At 36.9% G+C, this 20,963-nt stretch overlaps 1 protein-coding gene across 2 annotated transcripts in view; it reads right to left on the bottom strand.

The window, feature by feature from the left end:
- PPP3CA (protein phosphatase 3 catalytic subunit alpha) overlaps nt 1-20,963 on the bottom strand; it is a 295,122-nt gene that overhangs the window by 24,597 nt on the left and 249,562 nt on the right. Inside the window, exons 9-11 of one of the 2 annotated variants that reach the window (XM_045536752.1) lie at nt 13,355-13,432; nt 13,173-13,220; nt 10,508-10,582 (exon numbers count right to left, since the gene is read on the bottom strand). In XM_045536752.1, the coding sequence (XP_045392708.1) occupies nt 10,508-10,582; nt 13,173-13,220; nt 13,355-13,432 (201 nt within the window). Of the gene's footprint in view, nt 1-10,507; nt 10,583-13,172; nt 13,221-13,306; nt 13,433-20,963 lie in introns of both variants that reach the window. The other variant, XM_045536751.1, reaches the window with a different exon arrangement.

The following is a 20,963-nucleotide window of genomic DNA, read 5'->3' on the forward strand; positions in this document are numbered from 1 at the left end:
AGCGATTCCTGTCCAGGGACCAATGGCCTTATGTGTGCTGGCCCTACTGCAAGGCTTCGGGCCATACATACTTGGCCCGTCCGCTTCTTTTAAGACCCATAACTCAACAGGCATGTGAGGGCCAGCGCAGCGCAGTGGTGGAGAGCCTGTGCTCTGGAACCACAGACCCAGGTTCGAGTCCCAGCTCTCCCCGTGAGCTGCACTGCCCTGGCAAAGACGAAGCCTCTTTAAGGCTCACTTCCCTTTCCAGATAATGAGCAAGGCCCTAATGCTTTATTCGCACTATTTCCTAGAATCCTCACAATAACCACATGAAGATGACACTGTTAGTCTCCACTTTACAAAGGACAACTCTAAGGAGCAGAAACATTGAGCTATTAGCCCAAGGTCATGAGCTGGAGGTGACCCGGAGCCAGGAGTCACCGCAGTGCCAGCGGACTGACCTACTGCAGAGGTGGGGAGAATTAAATAAGTGATATACTCATTCGTTCTCCACATTCAACACAGACGTGTACCAGGCACTGTGCTGCCTGCTAACAGACTTGGCAGAGACTTCATACGTACTAAGAATTCAAAAATGCTCATCATTAAGAAGAAAATATCTGTGCAGATAGGAATATTCCAGTTCTTCTAATAGTTAAATTGCTCTCTGTAAATTAAAAGATTTATTATGTGACCTTGGGGAGCATCAAGCTGCCCTGAGATGGGGCCTCACTTGTGTTTTGTGCTAACCAGGCTAAAGGGTGGACCCCAGACGATGGAAAATCCACTTAGGAGAGAACCCCAGCAGCCAGGATGCTACTGGCTTTGCTCTCAGAACAAAATGGAACATCCCCCAAAAGATGGGCTCACAAAGCAGAATTAAGATTTCTGGCTGGGTGTGGTGGCTCATGCCTGTAATCTTAGCACTCTGGGAGGCCAGGGAGGGAGATTGCTTCAGGCCAGGAGTTCAAGACCAGCCTGGGCAACACAGTGAGATACCACCTCTATAAAAAACAAAACAAAAAAAATAGCCACGCGTGGTGGCACAAGTATATAGTCCCAGCTACTCGGGAGGCTGAGGCAGGAAAATGACTTGAGCCCAGGAGTTTGAGGTTGCTGTGAGCTATGATGGCACCACTGCACTCTAGCTCAGGCAACAGGACAAGACCCTGTCTCAAAAAAATAAAAAAATAAATAAGTAAAAACAAAAAGATTTCTATTTCTATAAAGTTTTGGAAAAAAAAGGGAGAACACTTTTTTTATAACTTCTCATGAGAGAAGAATAAAGAGGAAACAATAGATTTTTAGAAGAGGGAAAATAGGCTCATAGAAAAATACTTTTAACATTTAAATTTTGTGGGCATTTGTTGAACTTTTCATATAGCCTTTAAACCTGCCATTCGAGATCAATTACTCTAAAGAAAATGTTTTACAAATTTTGAACACCAATGCTCCTGTTGTTAGTGATTCTTATCAAAGCACAATCTCCTAGTTGAGAATCTGAAGCTATAAATGCCTTATTAGGGAGAGAACCGTGAATGCTGTGTGCCAGAAAAGTGAAAAGAATGTTATTTTATTTTCTTACAATGTCACCTTCCAGCAAGGGGACATCTACCACTGCGTTCCCTCTACGGAGAACGCCTCTTTCACACGCCAACTATCTCAACCTTGTTTGTGCGAATGAAGTTTTTCTAAAATAGAGACATATAGAGCTCTCTATTTTCAATACTTTCAAATAAAGAATGCATTACACTTATAGCTGTGACTATAAGCATTTACAAAAGCGATCCATGTAACCAAAGGCATTTGCACCCCCTTCATATTTTAGAAAAAAAAATGCATTAAGGTTTATAGAGCCACAATGCTTATTTCCCTTGACATTATGCAATATGGTTTGCCTCCTCAAATAAATTTTATAAATATATTTAAGCTTAGATATTAAATAGCTAATGTTTACTGTAAGCCGGCTGCCATCATTAGTTGAGTCTAACACTATAAAATTTATATTAATTATTTATTAATTATATAATTATTGATCAATTATTATAATTTTAAAATGGTGAAAAATATCATAGGTCATATTTGTACATAATATTACATATGAAAATACAGTATAAAATCTGGAGTATTATCTTACTGTGAGCATAGTATTCTGGCCAATGGTGGACATTATTCAACCAATTAGCCATAGGGATACGGCTGTTTTTTTTTTTTCAACATTTATTCTTCAAAGTCTGAGCTTCCATGTGGTGTGAAAATTACGCTAGATAATTAAGAAGCATTTCTTCCCAAAGTCATGGTAGTACACTATGAACAGAAGGCAGTACTTTTGATTTCTATGTTATTTCATCATTTCAATTAGTGACTTAAAAGGATTTTAATTATTGTAACCAAATATGATAGGCTGAACTTGATGAAAATAATTAAAATATGATGGCTAATCATATACCTTGATAGTCAAACCCCAAAATGTCAACAGCCATAAATATGATGGGAATCATATCCCACTGCCTAATAAATGCCCATGCATTTTTCAGACATATTTCAGTTTTAATGATATATTAGATATAATGTTTCTTTCTTTCTTAAGGTGTAAGCATAATGAAACAAGCAATTATCTGTACTACAAAGGGTATAAAGTAAAAAGAATAAATTTCCAGTGATAAAAATTATTTGGCTTTTAAATGAGACACTAAAATACTAGGCAACTGAAAAAAAAAACCAATTAACAAACTAGGAAGATAATCAACAAAAGCCTGAGAAGAAACTGGAGTCTTTTACAAGATATTGAATACCTTTCTTTTTATCTCTTTTTTTCCTCTTCCCTAATTCCATGATGCACACTCAGTTATTATAAAAAGATAAGTTCTAACTAACAAACTGATATCTACCCCTGAATATAATTTCCTAGGAAAAAATATATGGTTTTCTCCCATGGCCATATCTTCTAAAGCAACAAAATACATAAAAGTATTTTTCTTTGCTTTTTCAGAAGTAGAAGAAAAGAAAGATGTCCCCCATGTTCTTCCTTTAGTTATCAAATATTTCATGCCAATTCCTGCTTCCTCCCCTGAACTTCTGAATCCTCTGTATAACCAGCATGTTTAAAAGTCTTGTTCTACTTGACTCTAAGTCTAACAAAGGTGGAGACCACGTGTTTTGTTCATCAATGAATACACATAAAAGATATTCTGTGGATATTTTAAATGAATACATATAAATAAAATTAATATATACAATAAGAATGGGATATTAAAATTGAGGTACTCGGAATTTTACTTATTTTTTGCTTTTTTCAATGATCTCAATTTTCTTTATGTGCTGTTGTAAAAATAAAATAAATTTTTTGCTATTCACCTCTTATCAACAACTTTATATCTGATAACCAAAGTCATGGTCCTAATATTTCATTTTCTGGCCAGTCATATCTCCCATTAATTTTTCTGCACTTGGTGCAAATATTTTTAAGTCACTGTTGCCTGAACTGCTACATAATCCTGGTCCTTGTTCCCTGTCCCTGATCACCGCCCTCCTCCTCTTCCTCACTTGCTGGTCCTTCTTTCTCCAGCGTCATCAGGACAGGTTAATTTTAAGGATCAGTCCTCAATTTTCTGGTATCAACAACTTTGGAGGCCTATTTCACTTTTAATACCTTCAGTTATGGCTTAATTCCACGCCTCTGTCACCAGCCCAGATTTCTTTCCCAGTTTCCAGGATTCCATTTCCAAATCCTGCTCGGGCATTTCCAGAATTACGTGTGCCAGCTTTAGTCAAACTCCTGTCTGTAACAGAACACAACTTTCTCCTGGAACTGGTTTTTCCATAAATGTTATCATCCCTCCTGGGGACCTAGGTTTGAACCATCAAAATCAGCTTTTGTTTCCTTTGCCCCTTTGTCTAAGAACTGTGGAGTCTACAGTTGTAAGTCCATGGAAAAATCTTTTGAACAGCTCCTGTCCTTTTCATTTTTTCTCAACAGTATTTTTGTTCAGATATAGTCACTGTGATTCTGAGATACTTTCTTAAGTTCCTAAGTTATATACCTACTCATCCTTTTCACTTTCCAAGCATTTATCCACGCTTGGAAAAAGGCAATGCTTTTTCTCAAATATTGCTTTTATTATGTTACTTCTTTACTTACCAACTTCAGATTAGGCTTCAATGTTGCCAGAATAAGAATCTCATCACCATTGTGCTCCTCAGAGCACTTTTTTTTTTTTTTTTGGCAAGTCTAAATGATATTTTCTACTTTTGATATTAAATTTTAATAAATACACCCTAAACTATCAATTTTCATTGGGCATACACCATTTTTTCTTCCCAGATTGGGATCCTGAAATCTAGACGGCCGAAATGAGTTGCTCAGAAATAACAGTAATTACAGCCATAAGAAGAGCTCTAAGAAGCTAATGGGTCTTGGTATACGTGTTGCCAGATGCACAAAGCAGAGGGAACTTTCTAAAATAAATCTTCAGGCTTCATTTATTCATTCTATTTAGATTTTTAAATTAACCAATCATATTTAAATGCTGTGAATATGTTACAAATAATTACTTGATTTGGGGAGTTATCTCTTCATACTTAGGGTGCTAAAGCATTTCAAGCAAAAGAGTTATTAGTATCAAATGCTTTTTGCTGGGTCAAACATTCATCGTGGCAAATAAATACAGTTTTGGTAGAAAATAATATAATCCAATCCTTACAAAGATATTCCTCAAGGGACCAATAAGGTGCTACGTTAGTCCTCTTAATTCCTAACTTAAAAAGTTCTGTATGACTTTTCAAAACCAAACAGAAGTAAGTAGGCAGTTACTCTGGAACCTGTGGTATTAGACATGAAGAATTATCTAATAATCCAAAACAGACTATGGGAGACAATTGTCTTACATACAGTTTAGATGGTTTCATAAAGGAATGTAAAAAACTGCTCTGCTCCCAAATTCACTTGCTTGTGGTTAATATTAGGATAAGGCAAAAACGTGGATAAAAGATAAGAGTTCTACCATGTGGTTTGCTCTTTAGATGAAAGCACACACATAAATTCTAATTTAATATTAAGTTTTTCCAGTGCAGCCTGAAACCGTATCAGGCTTGAAATGTATTCATTTTATTATTTTTTCTTTCCTTGTTTATTCTACAGGATTTCAGTTTCACCTCCACAATTCCACCTTGTTAGTGAGACTTACCACATAGCATAGTCTCAAACATAATATGTATTTAAAAAAGTGATTTCAGAGCCTATGATTTTAAGACCTCAAAGTCCCAGATAGGATAAATAAATATTCCTAACTCACAAGACTATCATTAAGTTTCTAATGCTTACTGCTATTCCAGACTTCCTTATTACAATAATGAACGATAAAGAAACTTTGTGATGAAGATTGCTTGATTTCTATCAGCTTTTCCTTCTACTTTGGAATCACTCACTAATCCTTGGTCTGAAATGAGTCTTCTTCATTAATGAGGATTATCTACCAAATGAGATACATCTACTTGGATTTTTTCCTTCTCTTCTCTACAATGTTTCAGTGAATAACAACCCTAAATTGAAACCAGACTATCATTTTATCATCCAAAATCAGAAGTAGAAACAGGAAACAAAGACCCCAAAACAGATAAATTCGATCATCAAAAGACATCCACTGGCATGAAGCTGCTTCCAAACTTTACCAGATAACATAAGTTTTCTATTTTATTTTCAACACAGAATACCACAGGCCAATTTAAAACAGCAACGATTTTTGATAGGCTATCAAATTCCCTAATTTGTAAGGCAGGAGCTAAGGAGGAGAGAATCTTGATGTGGTTTCTACCCATCAGAAGCCTGGAGGACTCAGGACTTTTCGTCTTCTCAGATACAGCTAAATTTTTAACAAGATGAAACACTTGTAACTTCTTAGAGTAGGTTAAGGTTAAAAGAGTAGAATGATACTGTGCTGCATTGACTTTCATGGCCAAATAATAGTACAAACTCTATTACTTTATTTTATAGTGTATTGAACAGAATTAAAGTATATTATATTTGCTTATTAGCATTGCTTTGTTTACAAAAGAATAAAAGGCATCATGCTGTTTGAATGAAAACAATTTCAATCACTGTAATCACAGGTTTTGGAAAGTTCCAGAGCCTAAGAGCCAGGCAGACATTAATCTGAATCCAGGCTCTGTTCCTTCACTGGCTGGATGAACTTGGGCTTTCAATTGACCAAGTGTCGATTGCTTTGTATGGAAAATTAGGGGTAACAATGGTACCGGTATCAGAAGGTTGGTTTGAGGATTAGAGATCATGTAAATTGCCTTAGTAAACTTAAAATAAGTGACAGTTAATAATTATAAATTTTTGCTGGCCAAAAGGTAAAATTAACAAATAACACACCTAAGTGACTCAGTATTACACGTAACACGTGTTAGGTGCTGTCACTGTTTCCACCATCACTGTTAAATAGCAAAAGGGAGTTGACAGGTTCTCAAGGAGATGAGGAACAGCCCTACTTGCTGTAGCCCCTGTAAAGACTAAGAAGTCGATCTGATCAGATAAAAAGTCACTCATGGATTGTAGAGGCACAACTACTTCCTTTGACTTTTCAGTTGTCATTGGATATGGGACACAATATTGAGAATGGCTTGATAATGACTCATCAAGGGATGAGTATAGTATATGCAGCAGCATAAGGACAAGTTTTAATTAAGCCCTTTGATGTCTTCTGAATCTGGCTTTACCTTTGAGCACTGGAGCCAGGCAGGCAGGCAGTAGCGGGCCAACCCCACACAGCCGACCCTGCAGGCTGCCTGCAGGAAGGGCAGGGTGGGAGAATCGGAAACTTTATCCTAAGGTTGGAAATAATGTTACCAAAAAAAAAAAAAAAAAGAAACTTCTATACATGCTCTCAATAAACTATATTCCCAAAGAATATCAGAGTTCTGGGAAACTTTACAAAGTATTCTTTGGGCACCTTTGAAGAAATCCATAGTTTTTATGGCGTGTTAAATTAAATGCTAGGACTCCTTCCTGATTGCTCACCCCGAAATATATAATATCCTAAGTTAAACGTACTTTTAATTAAAACTTTTATTTCTATGCTTTTTTCCTTAAAGTGAAAATTTGCAAGATATGAGCTCAAAGATCATGCTTTGAGGTCACAGCTATGAAAGGAGAGCAGAGTGTCTATTAACATTAACTTTGACCCATTTCAGACTCAGGTCCCTGAAGTCCTTAACGATCACACCAAACATGCTCTTAAACTCCTATCTATTTAAGAGCTGGCAGACTATCATACCAATGCTATAAATTCTGCATGTTCCCTATACATTTCAAGCCCAACAGCTCCCAAACTGAATGGAGAAGCATCCAGGGTTCTTATATTATCACCCTATGTAGTGAGGTGGAAACTATTTACAAAGGGTAAAAATATAATCTAATTTTTTCCCCAAAGAACCAGCTTCTTCCCAATCATAATCTATCTCTAGATACATATGATGCCTTTCTTTGTTGAATTTGGTTTCTCGTCTTCAGTTCCTCCCGGCTCTTTTCCTGACACTGAATTTGGTACTCCTATTGGAAACAGGGTCCACACCAGGGCCACACCCCACAAGCCCCACCAGGCAGAAAGATCTTTTCTTTTCATCTCTCCTCATCTCCCTCCTCCTCCAGGCATACCATCTACCCAAAAGACACAAAGCATGGCATTGCTGGAATGCTTCTCTTCAGTTTGACTATGGAAAACAAACCAACAAATTCAAGAGGAAAAAAAAAGACAGGGAAAAAAGATCACTTAATACCTGTGAAGTCCAAGAGTCAGGAAATCAAGGAAATTGCAATTTACTGTCCCTAAGAACTATAAACAATAACTTTATCTCTTTCTGCTCAACCCCAAATTGATAACAGTTATCCCTTATACTACACGCTACACATTTTTAACTAGCCTGTGTATAAATTTTGCTTAAAAATTTGAAAACGCTGATGTTACTGAAAATGTAGCGATTGAAAACAAATGAAAGCAGAAGAAACTGTGTTCAGACGGGAATGGACTTAATGATGCTTAACTTGACGGGAATGGACCACTGAAGGAAGTTGAAAAAAGTCAGGGACAAAGGTTCCTCTGTTCCAACCGGCAAGAGCAGGGTGGATCCTCCCAACCAACCCTCTCCCTTCCCGCACCTGGGTGGGGCAAAGTTATTGCTCTGCAGGACTCGTCTAGGACTTAGGGAGGTAGAGGTAGATTTCAGGGATTTGCTTAGAAGAAAACACATTTTTCCAAGGGCCTTAAGAAGGGCACGCACTCCTGTAACTGGAACTAACAGGGTTTTAAAAGCAATTGGCGATGAGGACAGCACAGTGATTGGAGCTAATTACTTTAAAGCAGGGTTAGTCACAGACCATATGCTTTCCTGTAAGTGATTGAGCGGGTGGGGAAAGAGAGCTCACGGCAGCGAAGGAAGCACCAAGTTTGTCTTTGTAGTGTTCAACTGTGCAAAAATAACCCGCATCGTTGAAATGTGTGGCATCTTTGGCTAACAGTACCCGGCACATAGTAGGTACCCAACATATATTTGCTGAGTGAATGGATTAATATATAATTACAAACATATGTAGGTCTACAGATTTTTTTCCATATAATATGTTCCATTTTTATTGCCCATATCATAAACATTGGCCAATGGACTTAGCAAAACTGGAGCTATGTTAACAGTGGAGTATTACTGTATTTATGCTGATTAATCTTTCTTTTGAGGAATAAAAAGAAGATAGTGAAAGGGAACTATTGCAAAACGTTTCTTGACTTTTAGATTACATCTGGTTAGTGTTCTTTTAGGAAAAATGTCTCTGCTATTATGAAAATAGCTTACATAATGTTATCATTTAAAAGATAATTAAATGATAACACTATGAAAAAGTTAACGATAAGAATCTATGGCTATAACATATGAAACATCTAGAATTTAGATAAAGCACAAAATACCCACTGATCTGCCTAGTTCAAAATATATCAATATATTTGCTTAATTAAGTTCTTATAACTATTCTTAAGTTAATTTTGCCCCAGTAGAAGTTATATTTTTTTATATCTCCCTTTTCCCCTCTTCTTCCCTATATTGGAATCCCCTTTGCAATGTGGTATATGACTCAAAAACAGTATATGGAGGCGAGTAATGAAGACGAATGAAGTTACAGAAAGTGGCAAAACTATGAGATGTTAGAAATAACTTTTATGCTTTGAATTTACCTAAGCATATAGACCGTTTACATGAGTATGTAGACAGGTTTCTTTTACTTTTGCCTGAAGCATTAAGTATTTTGCATTTATAGCTGTGACCTATAGTAAGTCCAAATAAACATTAAATAATGCCATTCAGATACCAAGTTCCAGAAAGGGCCAAATTCTCTTTTCATTTTACCTTGGTGCAGTTTTTAAAGGTATAAATACGCATTTAATCTCATCACAATATCCAGTTTCCCCTGCCACCTTCACCCTTTATTTTATGATTTGTCATATTTTATTGATATTATCTGTTTTACCCATTAGTCTCTCTAACCAGACTGCATATTCTTCAAGGAATAGGTCTTTAATCTTGGAATCCTGGTGCCCTACTCAGAGTAGGTACAATTCATTCTAGGACCTCTGAGTATACTTTAAATCATCTCTAGATTACTTACAATATCTAATACAATGTAACTGCTAGGTCAATAGTTGCATTACTGTATTGTTTAGGGAATAATGACAAGAAAACAAAGTCTGTACATGTTTAGTACAAATGTGATTTTTTTTTTTCTGAATATTTTTGATCTGAGGTTCTTAGATGCGGGACCCACAGGTATGGAAGTTCAACTGTACTTATTAAATGTTTATGAAAATAAAGTTTGCTCTAACACTTTCCTTTTCTAACTCCATTTTTGTAGGTTTCTGTTCATTTTGGGGTGCTTCTATAAATCTCAGAATAATTTTTCCTTCCATTCTTAACCTCCTCAATCTGTACCCCTTGTAGAAAAAGCATACTCTTTAAGGGTAACTGGACACTCCTCATGGCTTATTCATTACCTATTACTACTACAGATAGGAAAAAATAAAATGTTAGGACTGACCTAAATACCAATATATCACTAGATAAATGCTTTCTTTTATTATAAATGACAAAAATTTGCATAATTAATAGGAACGAGGCCATTAAAGGAGACTTAAAAGTTGCCCAATAAATGGCAACATTTGCTAGAAAATGAAATATGACATTTTTATCAAGTAGCCAAAAAATGTCACATAGCAATGTGAGCTACTGAAAGATGGTTATTAACACAGTTTACTACCTCCATAATGTTTTCAACATAATGGGAAAATTCTCTCATGGATTTTGTTTCTTATACTTTTTTTTTTTTCCAGGAAATAGAAAATAAAATTCTATCTTTCATTCTCAAGAGTATGTTATGATTTAAACATAATCCAAATCTTAGACATTTATCCTTACAGTTAGCAATGAGACGCCAAGTCATTACCTGGCAAACAGCATTAGCACAAAAGCTCAAGCCTCTTACCATCAAATCCATCTTCTTCCGACCCCAGTTCATCGTCTGAGCAGATGTTCAGGACGTTCACCAGCATCTCGGTCACTAAATGGAGAAAGCAAAGAAACTGAGTAAGAGAAGTCCAGCTTTTCTCTTACAACATCAATTATTACTCTGGCATCGTTAATGTATAAGCCTAGCAATAACATTTCTTCACCTCGTTTATATATAAAATCTCTTACAAAGTAGTATCTATAAAACCTAGATTATAAAAGACAACAGGCTTCTTTGTGATTCTATAAAGCCTTTATGTTTATAACACTGTTAGCTCATGCCTATGAAAATTTACTAGTCATCAGCTGATAGATAATAAACAAGTCAAATAACCAGACGTGAATATACTATAAATCTATGAGAGAGAAACGGTTATTTTTAAATTTTTATTTGTACACTTATGCTGCTTGGTCTAGATCAGATTACAAAATGCTGTTCTGGAGGGACTAAGAATGATGCATTTGTTTTTTTAATCCCCCAGAGAACCCAGCACAGTGAGAGGCATGTGGTTTTGTGTTTAATAAAAACTGCTGATTGATAAACTAATATATGAGAAGTTGTTTTGAGAGTGCTAATTTTCAAACGAATGTGTTGATAGAAATATCATTAAATTTGATTGTCAAAAATACTTGAAAAACAAAGCTTAGGTACAGTTTAACCAGAAATTCAGTTAAGTACACAGATGACAATAGGGTTATATAAACGTGTTGTGCACAGGAAATTAGTACTGCATTACTTTTACACCACGGTAGATGGTATCTGCTTTTAACAATTTTCTAAAACAAGGGTGGGTTTTGTCATGTATGTTAAAAGTAGCTTGTTCACTGCTTCTTTTTTTTTTTTTTTTTGGGACAGAGTCTCACTCTATTGCCTGGGCTAGAGTGCCATAGCGTCAGCCTAGCTCACAGCAACCTCAAACTCCTGGGCTCAAGCGATCCTCCTGCCTCAGCCTCCCAAGTACCTGGGACTACAGGCATGTGCCACCATGCCCAGCTAATTTTTTCTATATATATCTTTAGTTGGCCAGATAATTTCTTTCTATTTTTAGTAGAGACGGGGTCTCACTCTTGCTCAGGCTGGTCTCGAACTCCTGACCTCGAGCGATCCACCCTCCTCGGCCTCCCAGAGTGCTAGGATTACAGGCGTGAGCCACTGTGCCCGGCCTCCACTGCTTCTTTAAGTTCTACTTTTTAAAGTAATGTGACATTTTAAAAACTACTCTTTTAGCATTAAAGATATATGATAAAGATAAAACTTCAGTAAAGCCAACATTGATCCAGAGTTTCAGTTGAATTGTCAAAATTAGATTATGTATACCAGTATATTAACGTATTAATTTCTAATAAGCATCCAAAATTTGAGCAATTAACATAAACAATCCAACTCTAGGGTGTTCAAAGGGTGCCCAGCAGTGTCAGGATTCACACTGCGTCAGTCTCCGGACAAGCCAGGGGGTGACGCTACTGAGCACTGTGACTTGACTGATCATTGCAAGAAAGCAGCAATGTGCAGTAGCACTGGGACCACTCAGCAGAGACTTTAAAATTTGCTTTTGATTTATTTTGGTATCAAACGGGAAGACTTCTTCACTGACAATTCATAACCTGACTGGTATAATCGTTTCAGGGCATTTAAAGAAAAAAAAATATTGCAGGGTTTCTGAAAAATACGTAGCTTTTCTCTGAAACAAAGGACATCATTTTTCTGAAATATGCGCAAATCTTATGTCTATTACGATGCTCGTTCACCTTCTCATGTGACGCGTGAGAAGGTGCGTGAGGACCGATTCAGCCTATCATGGTTAGGCCTCCGGAACTGGAAACAAAGTCAGGGCAAGGCCTTCTCTCAAAATTTTTGTTGAGGTTTAGGTCAAAATATGAAAGTAAAACAAAGGTGGAAGGAAGGAGGGGAGGAAGGGGCAGGGAGGGGAGGAGGGAAAAGGAGAGAAAGGAAAGAAAGAAAAGTCTAATTCTGGAAAAGTCAGGGCAAGTTAATAGACAACTGTCAAAATGTAAATTTGCCTCATTGTCCTGTACATTATAATATACTAATGCTGGGAAAACTGGACATCCCCATGCAGAAGAATAAAATTAGACCCTTACCTCTCATCATATACAAAAATTAAATCATAATGGCCATTATATTTTTAATGAATCATTTTTCTGTTGTACATGTTGTCCTTCAAAATTAAGCATTAGAGTTTAACATGATGGTTACTATTAACATCAGAAATGTAAGGAAAGGACGGTTATCCTAACCTTTTAATTTGACAGGTAATTAGTAAAATAAGATAGAACTTTGGAATGTAGGACAAAGGGGTAAGGAAAAAAGGTAGACATTATTGCTCGGAACAAGGTAAAGCTGTAATTCTGTTAATTTTAAAAGTTATATTATTCTAATGAGACTGTGTAAATTCTCCTACATATTCTTCATTTCCTTTGTTTCACCTTAATGTGTTCATTGTACCCCTCTTAATAGGGTACACAGTGATACACTTTCAAATCGCCTCTCTCATGGTGCAACTTGTGAGTTTTATTGGTCAGGACAAAGTGTTTCTGAGAGTTTCATGGTAAAACAGAACACATCTCTCCTTCCTCCCTATACCATTTTATTCAGAACATCTCAGGGTTCCACAAGACACCTTTTTCCCCAACAAATGGGAGGGACCAAGTGAAAACATCCATGAAATTTGGAAGCCAGTATGAAAACATCCATGAAATTTGGAAGCCTCCCTATACCATTTTATTCAGAACATCTCAGGGTTCCACAACACACCTTTTTCCCCAACAAATGGGAGGGACCAAGTGAAAACATCCATGAAATTTGGAAGCCAGTATGGATGAGGAGAACAGTTGAATTGCCTGATATTCATGACGTTGTTCTCGTACTTCAATACTGCAGCTAAAAACAACAAAAAGAAGGATGTTAGATTCACAGCACACATTTCTGCTTCTACATATAGCTTTAGTTGATCAAGAAAATTCAACTGTTTGACTTAAGTTTCCAAACATGCAGGCCAATAGCTTAATCAGCCCTGAATGCTTGTGCTACATACAGACTTATCAGTTAGGGTAATATGTAACTGTACAATACATGAATATTAAATATGATATGGCATTAAAATTTGACAAATATTTATATAAAATAGTCAAATGTCTGTCAGGAATGGAACCAAGCTCCTGTAGCATTCTAGTCTAATATCTGAAGACACTAGTAAAGGTGGCATAGTTTATAAGCCTTAACAGTGCATTTAGTTTGACATGATTTAATAATATCCTCAAATATTTGAATGAAATTTACCTTTTATTTTTTAGAAAGCACACCTTTTCTTCCAGTAGAACTCACAACAGTTGTATAAAATAGTTTAAATTAGATTGCTTTCTTGACTTCATAAAATAAAATGTTTGGACTGAATCTCACATAAAATAACATGCCACTATCTGACTTTACCCTTGACTTATGAAAAAATGCACCATCAATGACTTCGAAAAACGAATCTGTATGCTTAGCCTGCTTTGCCTGGTGTCTTTATGTGAGATACACACTCACACAGGCTGTTACGGTTGGAGAGATCCTAAGAACGTAGCTAGTCTGACTTCTAACCAAATTGAGAAATTCATTCCGCAGCAGTCCTGCTGATTTGGGCTTGCGTGTCTCTGTGAGTACTTTCAATAGAGGAAAAGTCACCTGTCTTCATGGGGCTGCCTATTCTATGGACAGAAAATTTTAAGTTGGAAGAAATTCTTAGGATGAGTTTAAACCTGCTTTGCTACTCTCCGATTTTCGTTTTGCTTTCTGGAAAAATGCAGAATAAGTACACTTCTGTTTCTAAATGCCAACTTTTTAAATATTAAAATACTCTATCATACCTTCCTGGGCTTTGGCAAGAATTCATTTTTATCGTCTTATCATGGCATGATTAGTACACAGTAGTGAGAGGAATGAACAGACCCTACATGTCAAATGAGCTTTTCTTGGTTAGGGGTTGAAAACATCCAAAAATTCATCATTTCATTACTTTGTTATTTTTAGGCTTTTTATATAATAAGATGTTATAGTACGGGATTACAGCTAATAGAACAAAGAGAGCCCTTAAAAATCTATTGTAGTTTTTCAATGTTTATTGAGCTTGAGCTTTTACATTAACGCAGAACTTCTTAGTTGATGAAACATGAACATTACAATGCTCTCAAATTGCGTTTGCTCTTGTACCTGGAATGTTTTCTTAGAGACTCCTGAATATGCAAATCCTTCCCATGGTTTGGTGCTAGTCCAAACACTAGCCACTCATGGAACCTTCTCTGATTTCTTCTGGTGGATATAATCTCTCCTTCCTCTGAATTCCAAAAGCCCTTAATTTAGACCACCACAGTGCACTTAATATTCCAACTTGGTCATAGTTATTTTATGCATATGTGTATATGTCTAACTCATCCCACTGTCTTTGAGGACAAGGACCACACAATAGGTTTTATCTTTCTTTGTGCCTCACAAGCCGCTTTGCTCAGAGTAGATGCTCAGAAGATGGAGATACATCTTGGTATTTCCCCTACAATCTTTTTCAAGCAACTTATTCCTGATCCCTTCAACCCTGCTTCGTATGAGACAGCTTCTTGATACTTTTACTCTTTTGCTTCATCCTTATTCTGGGTGTAGGCCAGACTGGCAATGCCTCTGTTAAAATGTGGCCCAGAACTAATATAATCTTCCACGTGGGTTTGATCAGTGCAAAGTATGCGGAGGATACAGAGTTGTCTGTGATATGGATACTGCCTATATCACCTTGCAGCCTAACGATACGGTATTTTCAGCAGCCTACATTGAACGAAACTCAACTTATGAATGGTAAGGCCTTTGCTTTGAGTCATATTTCTGGCTCACCAACATGCTTCCAGGGAACACAGAATCACAGACACTTTGGGGACAAGAAACTTGGATAGCCGGATGAGACAGTCATCTCTTTACCGAATCCTGCACATATTTCTGCAAACCCACTGCCTTTTACCACATTCTATCATTCATGCCGTACATCATTTGGCCTAAGGATACATTTGCATGGCATTAAAAGCATGCAAAATGAAAAAAAATTCATGGCCAATTACCATACCAGCACAATACTCTGATCCGCAGGATGGAAAAGTGAAGTATTTCCCATCTTTGCTAAGTGCTGACACTGCACTAGCTCCACGTAAAAGGTCTTTACTATTTTTGAATACTCCATATTCACGACAGAAATGTACCCTTCATGGCTTCAAAAGAATCCTTGAAAGGCTCTAAGTTGTCTTTTTGAAGCGTGATTTCTCCCCTAAGATCCCCCACTCTTTATTAGCATTAGGTTGGTGGTGTAGCAGGAGGAAAGTAAGTATTACAACTAACAGTGCCCCGGAGGACAGGGAGCAGCTTTCTGTAATAATCCTCACGACCAATCTGAGAAGCAGGTGTGAGTGTCCTTATATTACAGACAAAAGCATTAAAGTTGAGAAATGAAGAAATTTGCTCAAGATCATACGTCCAGTCATTGGCAGATCTCACTCATACTTAAACTCAGCTTTTCCTGACACCAAATTCATTCCCTTCCAACCTGTCCCTGCTGCCTCTCATTAACTATAAATGTATGAATGCGAGTCCTAGCTGTTACACGAATTTAACTTTGTACATGGAATTCATAATTAAAGAGGTTTTAGCTTTTCCCAAAATACATGTTTGAGTGAAACAGGATGCAAATTCACAAGTGAGGGTGAGGCTTGTTCAATAAATAAAAAAGAGTTCTGTTTTATAGCTAGTAAGATAAAAGTACTTATTCATTTGATCTTGGTTCAACATGATTTCTTTGAGTGCCTACTGATAAACACTTTTTCAGATTTTCTTTTTGTTTATTAATATAAATAATAAATCATATAAATTATATAAATAATAAATAATAAATTTTGACAGTGGCTGTCAATTTACTATCTGATCCAGTATCATGTTTGGCCCTTTACAAACATAATCACAAATCTTCACAATATTCCTCAAAAGTGGCTCTGATCATTTACATTTTGAAAATAAGCAACCAGAGTTTAAGTTATTTGCCTGTAGTCACACTTAGGAAGAAGCAAACTTCAGTTTTGGCTTGAATCTAAAGTCCCTCACCATAATATACAATATACCCACCCTGACAACATAAATACACACTGAATGTCTATCAAGTTTTAGACACAGATTCTTTCTCCTTTCTGTTTAGTCTCTTCAAAAATGTTCACTGGACTGGAGGCCAGGAGCCCAGGCTGCTAGATGATTCTGTCACTATTATTGACAATACCCGAGGTCACTTAATGTCTCTAAGGTAGGTCTCAGCTATGTTACTTAACTACATGGGTTTATCTAGATAATTTATATGCTCTCTTCCCAACCTGAATGATATTAACATTCTAAAAGAAAGACTTCATCATTAATGCAATGACTGATTAATGTTCTCCATAATTCTGCAGGCCATTAATAAGGCTTTTTCTTATTTTTCTCTAGATTAAAAAAAAAAACAAAAACGAATATGTGTCACTTAAAAATGCAAATACACCAGTATGTATTCTCTTTTCTTCAGCAACATAATATATTCATGCAAACGTAGTTTTAGAATCACCTTATATGACTAAGTTACTCACTATTTTGATATTTTTATATAATAAAAATACATATCACAAAAATACACAGGGGAAAAAAAAAAACCTGAAACAGCCCCAAGTATCTGCAGTCACGAAATTCACAGTTAACGTTTCATCTTCTGCCTCCCACGTCCCCTGCCCCTGCCACCCGCCTCCGACTGTCACTGGGATTGCAAAACCCACTGTGGCCCTGACAGCACGCTCTTCTCTGAAGTTCTGGAAAGATGCTCATCTCCAGGGCGATATAAATAATACAAACGGCTGCACTTCCAGAATCACTCAGGACCACCTCCTGAGACCCTGTCTGAGAAAACAGAGAGAGACAAAAGGACAAAAGTCTCCCATCAAGGGGCCCCTTTACTCCACTGGCAGTTCCACGGGACCCCATGTCACTGGATGATTGAGAGACTGTGACATACATACGGGCCTCATGTTGGTGACTGTCACTCAGAGCAGACCAGACAGCACAGAAATAAACGCTCTTCGGCTGTGCCTGCAGGTATGAAGAAGAGCCGGAAGAAAATTTGGAACAATGAAAAGAATACTAATCCCATGAATCCGGAAGCCTGGCTGCTAGTTGGTTTTTTGATGTCAGAATTACAGTCTTAAAAGTTACAGAATACGATCATTTTTATGGTACCTGTAGAACCCTGTCTTTGGAGGCAGGCTGGAGAAGAGGTAAAACTAGTACTCAAGGGCCTACTCCTTGCTGAATGGGGAAGGGGTGCTGGACCTCTGTTATTCCTAATAACACAGCTGGGCCCACTTGTATACAGGGAAGCCCAAGGCACAGAATGATTATCTTAATCCACTCTCTGTCAACCAAGCCATGTGCTACATTGTTAGACCGTATCCAGATTTGCAAAATAAGTAGGTCTTTCTTACTTTCATTTGAAATTTTGATGAGATGCAAAAACTAATATTTCATAAGCACTTGATAACAGTTTTCAACATCTCCTCTATAATTTTTAATCACCCAGAGAAGCTGGTGACAAAGGAATAAATGACAAGAGTAGAAAACTCAGGGCCAGGTGCGGTGGCTCACACCTGTAATCCTAGTACTTTGGGAGGCCAAGGTGGAAGGATTGCTTAAGGCCAGGAGTTTGAGACCAGCCTGAGCAACATAGCAAGACCCCATCTCAAAAAAAAAACAAAAAACAAAAAAACAAAAAGAGTAGATCACTTGAGCCCAGTAGTTTTTGAGGTTGCAGTGAGCTATGATGGCGCCACTACACTCTAGCCTGGGTCAGAGTGAGATCCTGTTTCAAAAAAAAAAAAAAAAAAAAGTCAAAGGGGAGCTTCTAATTATTTTAAAAAAGCTATCAAAATATTGCTATCAAGAGGCATTGACTAGTTCACCAAACCATGGAAGGGCTCAGCACATACTAAGTGGATTCCAAGAAGAATACAAAGTGCTTTTCCTAAAAAAACTTTAGATTAGTCACTATAATGCTTCTGACATACCCCAGGCATTCTCAACACTACTAGCCCTGTTTTAAGGAATGGGAGAAGAAAGGTCAGAAGACTGGGAATGACTTGAATTTTATTCCTTTTCTCACCACTCATCTTTCATCTCCTTATCGCTAAGTGACCATCACTTCCATCTTCAAAAGATGGGAAAGGAGGACAGAAAAGAAACAAAGGTGAGAAGGAACCGAATGGGGCATTCCTGAGTCATTATCATCCATCCGGAAATAGCAAAAACAAAAACAAAAAATTCTGGGACAGATGCTATGCATTTTTTTTTAAAAAAATCTATATTTTCCCATAATGATTAATTTTCTGAAGTATAATTTTAAGATTTGTGAAGATGTATATGTATATTCACATATACGCATACTTTTCTGTAGCATGTATTATAGCGTGTATGAACACAGTGTTTACAACTCTTTCCATATCTAAATCAGACTCCTAGCTCCTGTCTCCTTGTTTTGCCACTCAATGTCCTATTCTTGCTTGATGGATCCTATTTTTAAAAAAAGACTCCTTTATTATTGTTATTATTATTATTAAGCATTTAGGTAAAGGGAAATTTATGAATTCATAATGGTTTCTGTGTTTGTTGAGCAAGGGTACACTTGTAACTCACTTTATAGCTTGTGAGCTTAGGTACGAAGTATATTTCAAGTCATTTATGAAGATGAATTTCAAGTCTCCAATTTTTAGGTAATTTGATCATAATGATAATGTTCATGATGAAAAATTTAAAGCTTATATTATTTGATTCAGCACCTAATATAGGGTCATCCATAGGCAAACTCTCAGTAAGTTCCATGTAATGACTAAACTTCAAGCAACCTGAAATATTTTATTACTGATGGCTATAAACAGTAGGTACATATAACTTACTTGAAGCTATGGGATAATGGTTTTGTTTGGATCAAGGACACGTGTCCTACTACATACAATCCTTTTATGCCCACATGTGGCCCTTACTCTGCTCCTCTTACTCACTAGGTGGAAATCCATTCTCAACTTTCATGTACCTTCTACGCTCTGTACACACATCCTTCCTGGTACCTACAACACCTTCCTTAACTTTATTACAAGTTTCCTGGATAAAGTTTGCAGGACATTTTCTTACCTACACAAGGAAGGAGATTGTACTAGATATTTCTATGAAACAATATGAGCCAATCTTCTGATTGTGTGTGTGTATGTGTGTACTTCCCTTAATGTAATATTAGTAAATTCTGAACCAGGTTATTATTTAAACATTGAATTTTGGGTAAAGTAAGTGGAAGGAAGATGATAGGAGGGAGGATGAAGGCATAGATCTTTTTTATCCTTTTATAGTGTTATGTAGTATTTCTGGCATGCGGTTGATGTTCAATTGTATTGGTTGAAGAAAAGACCTAAGGAATGGACATAGAAAATGGAAGGAGAAAAGGAAGAAAGAGAGGAAGAAACGAAAGAAGGCCTGAAAAATGAGAATGAAAAGGAAATGCTCAGAAACATAAAACATATAACTCATCAAATACTAAAAATACAATTAACCACATATGAACAGAAGTCTGAAGGAACCACGAAAGAATTCAGGAAGAAGGCAATGGGTCACTTCAGAGGTTAAACTCTTTGTTTTAAAATTGTAAAAATGTGTAAAACAGATATGAGTGGAAATCATATTAGCTTTGTCACATAGCAGCTGTGTGAACTTGGGAAAATATTTCTCCTTATTTGACATTTACCTTCTAAACTTGTAAAATAGGAATAATAATATCTCCCCTCTCATTTTCAAAGTATAAAGATCAAATAAAATAATGTATATGATTAATATAAATAATATATGCAATTAGATGATATATTGGGATCTGAGAAATGTAAAGTATTGTGAGTCAGTTTCAAATTCCTCAGGGGTGTCAAGGCTATCTAATTTTAATAATTTGCCATTTTTAGGCCAGGTGCGGTGGCTCACGCCTGTAATCCTAGCACTCTGGGAGGCCGAGGCGGGAGGATCGCTCGAGGTCAGGAGTTCGAGACCAGCCTGAGCAAGAGCGAGACCCCATCTCTACTAAAAATAAAAAGAACTTAGCTGGACAACTAAAAATATATAGAAAAAATTAACCAGGCATGGTGGCGCATGCCTGTAGTCCCAGCTACTCGGGAGGCTGAGGCAGGAGGATCGCTTGAGCCCAGGAGTTTGAGGTTGCTGTGAGCTAGGCTGATGCCACGGCACTCACTCTAGCCTGGGCAACAGAGTGAGACTCCATCTCAAAAAAAAAAAATTAAATAAAATAAAATAATTTGCCATTTTATGATTCCCACCAATGTTTCACACCTACATACTGGGA

The sequence above is a fragment of the Lemur catta genome, chromosome 24 (genome assembly GCF_020740605.2).
Source record: "Lemur catta isolate mLemCat1 chromosome 24, mLemCat1.pri, whole genome shotgun sequence".
NCBI lineage: Eukaryota > Metazoa > Chordata > Mammalia > Primates > Lemuridae > Lemur > Lemur catta.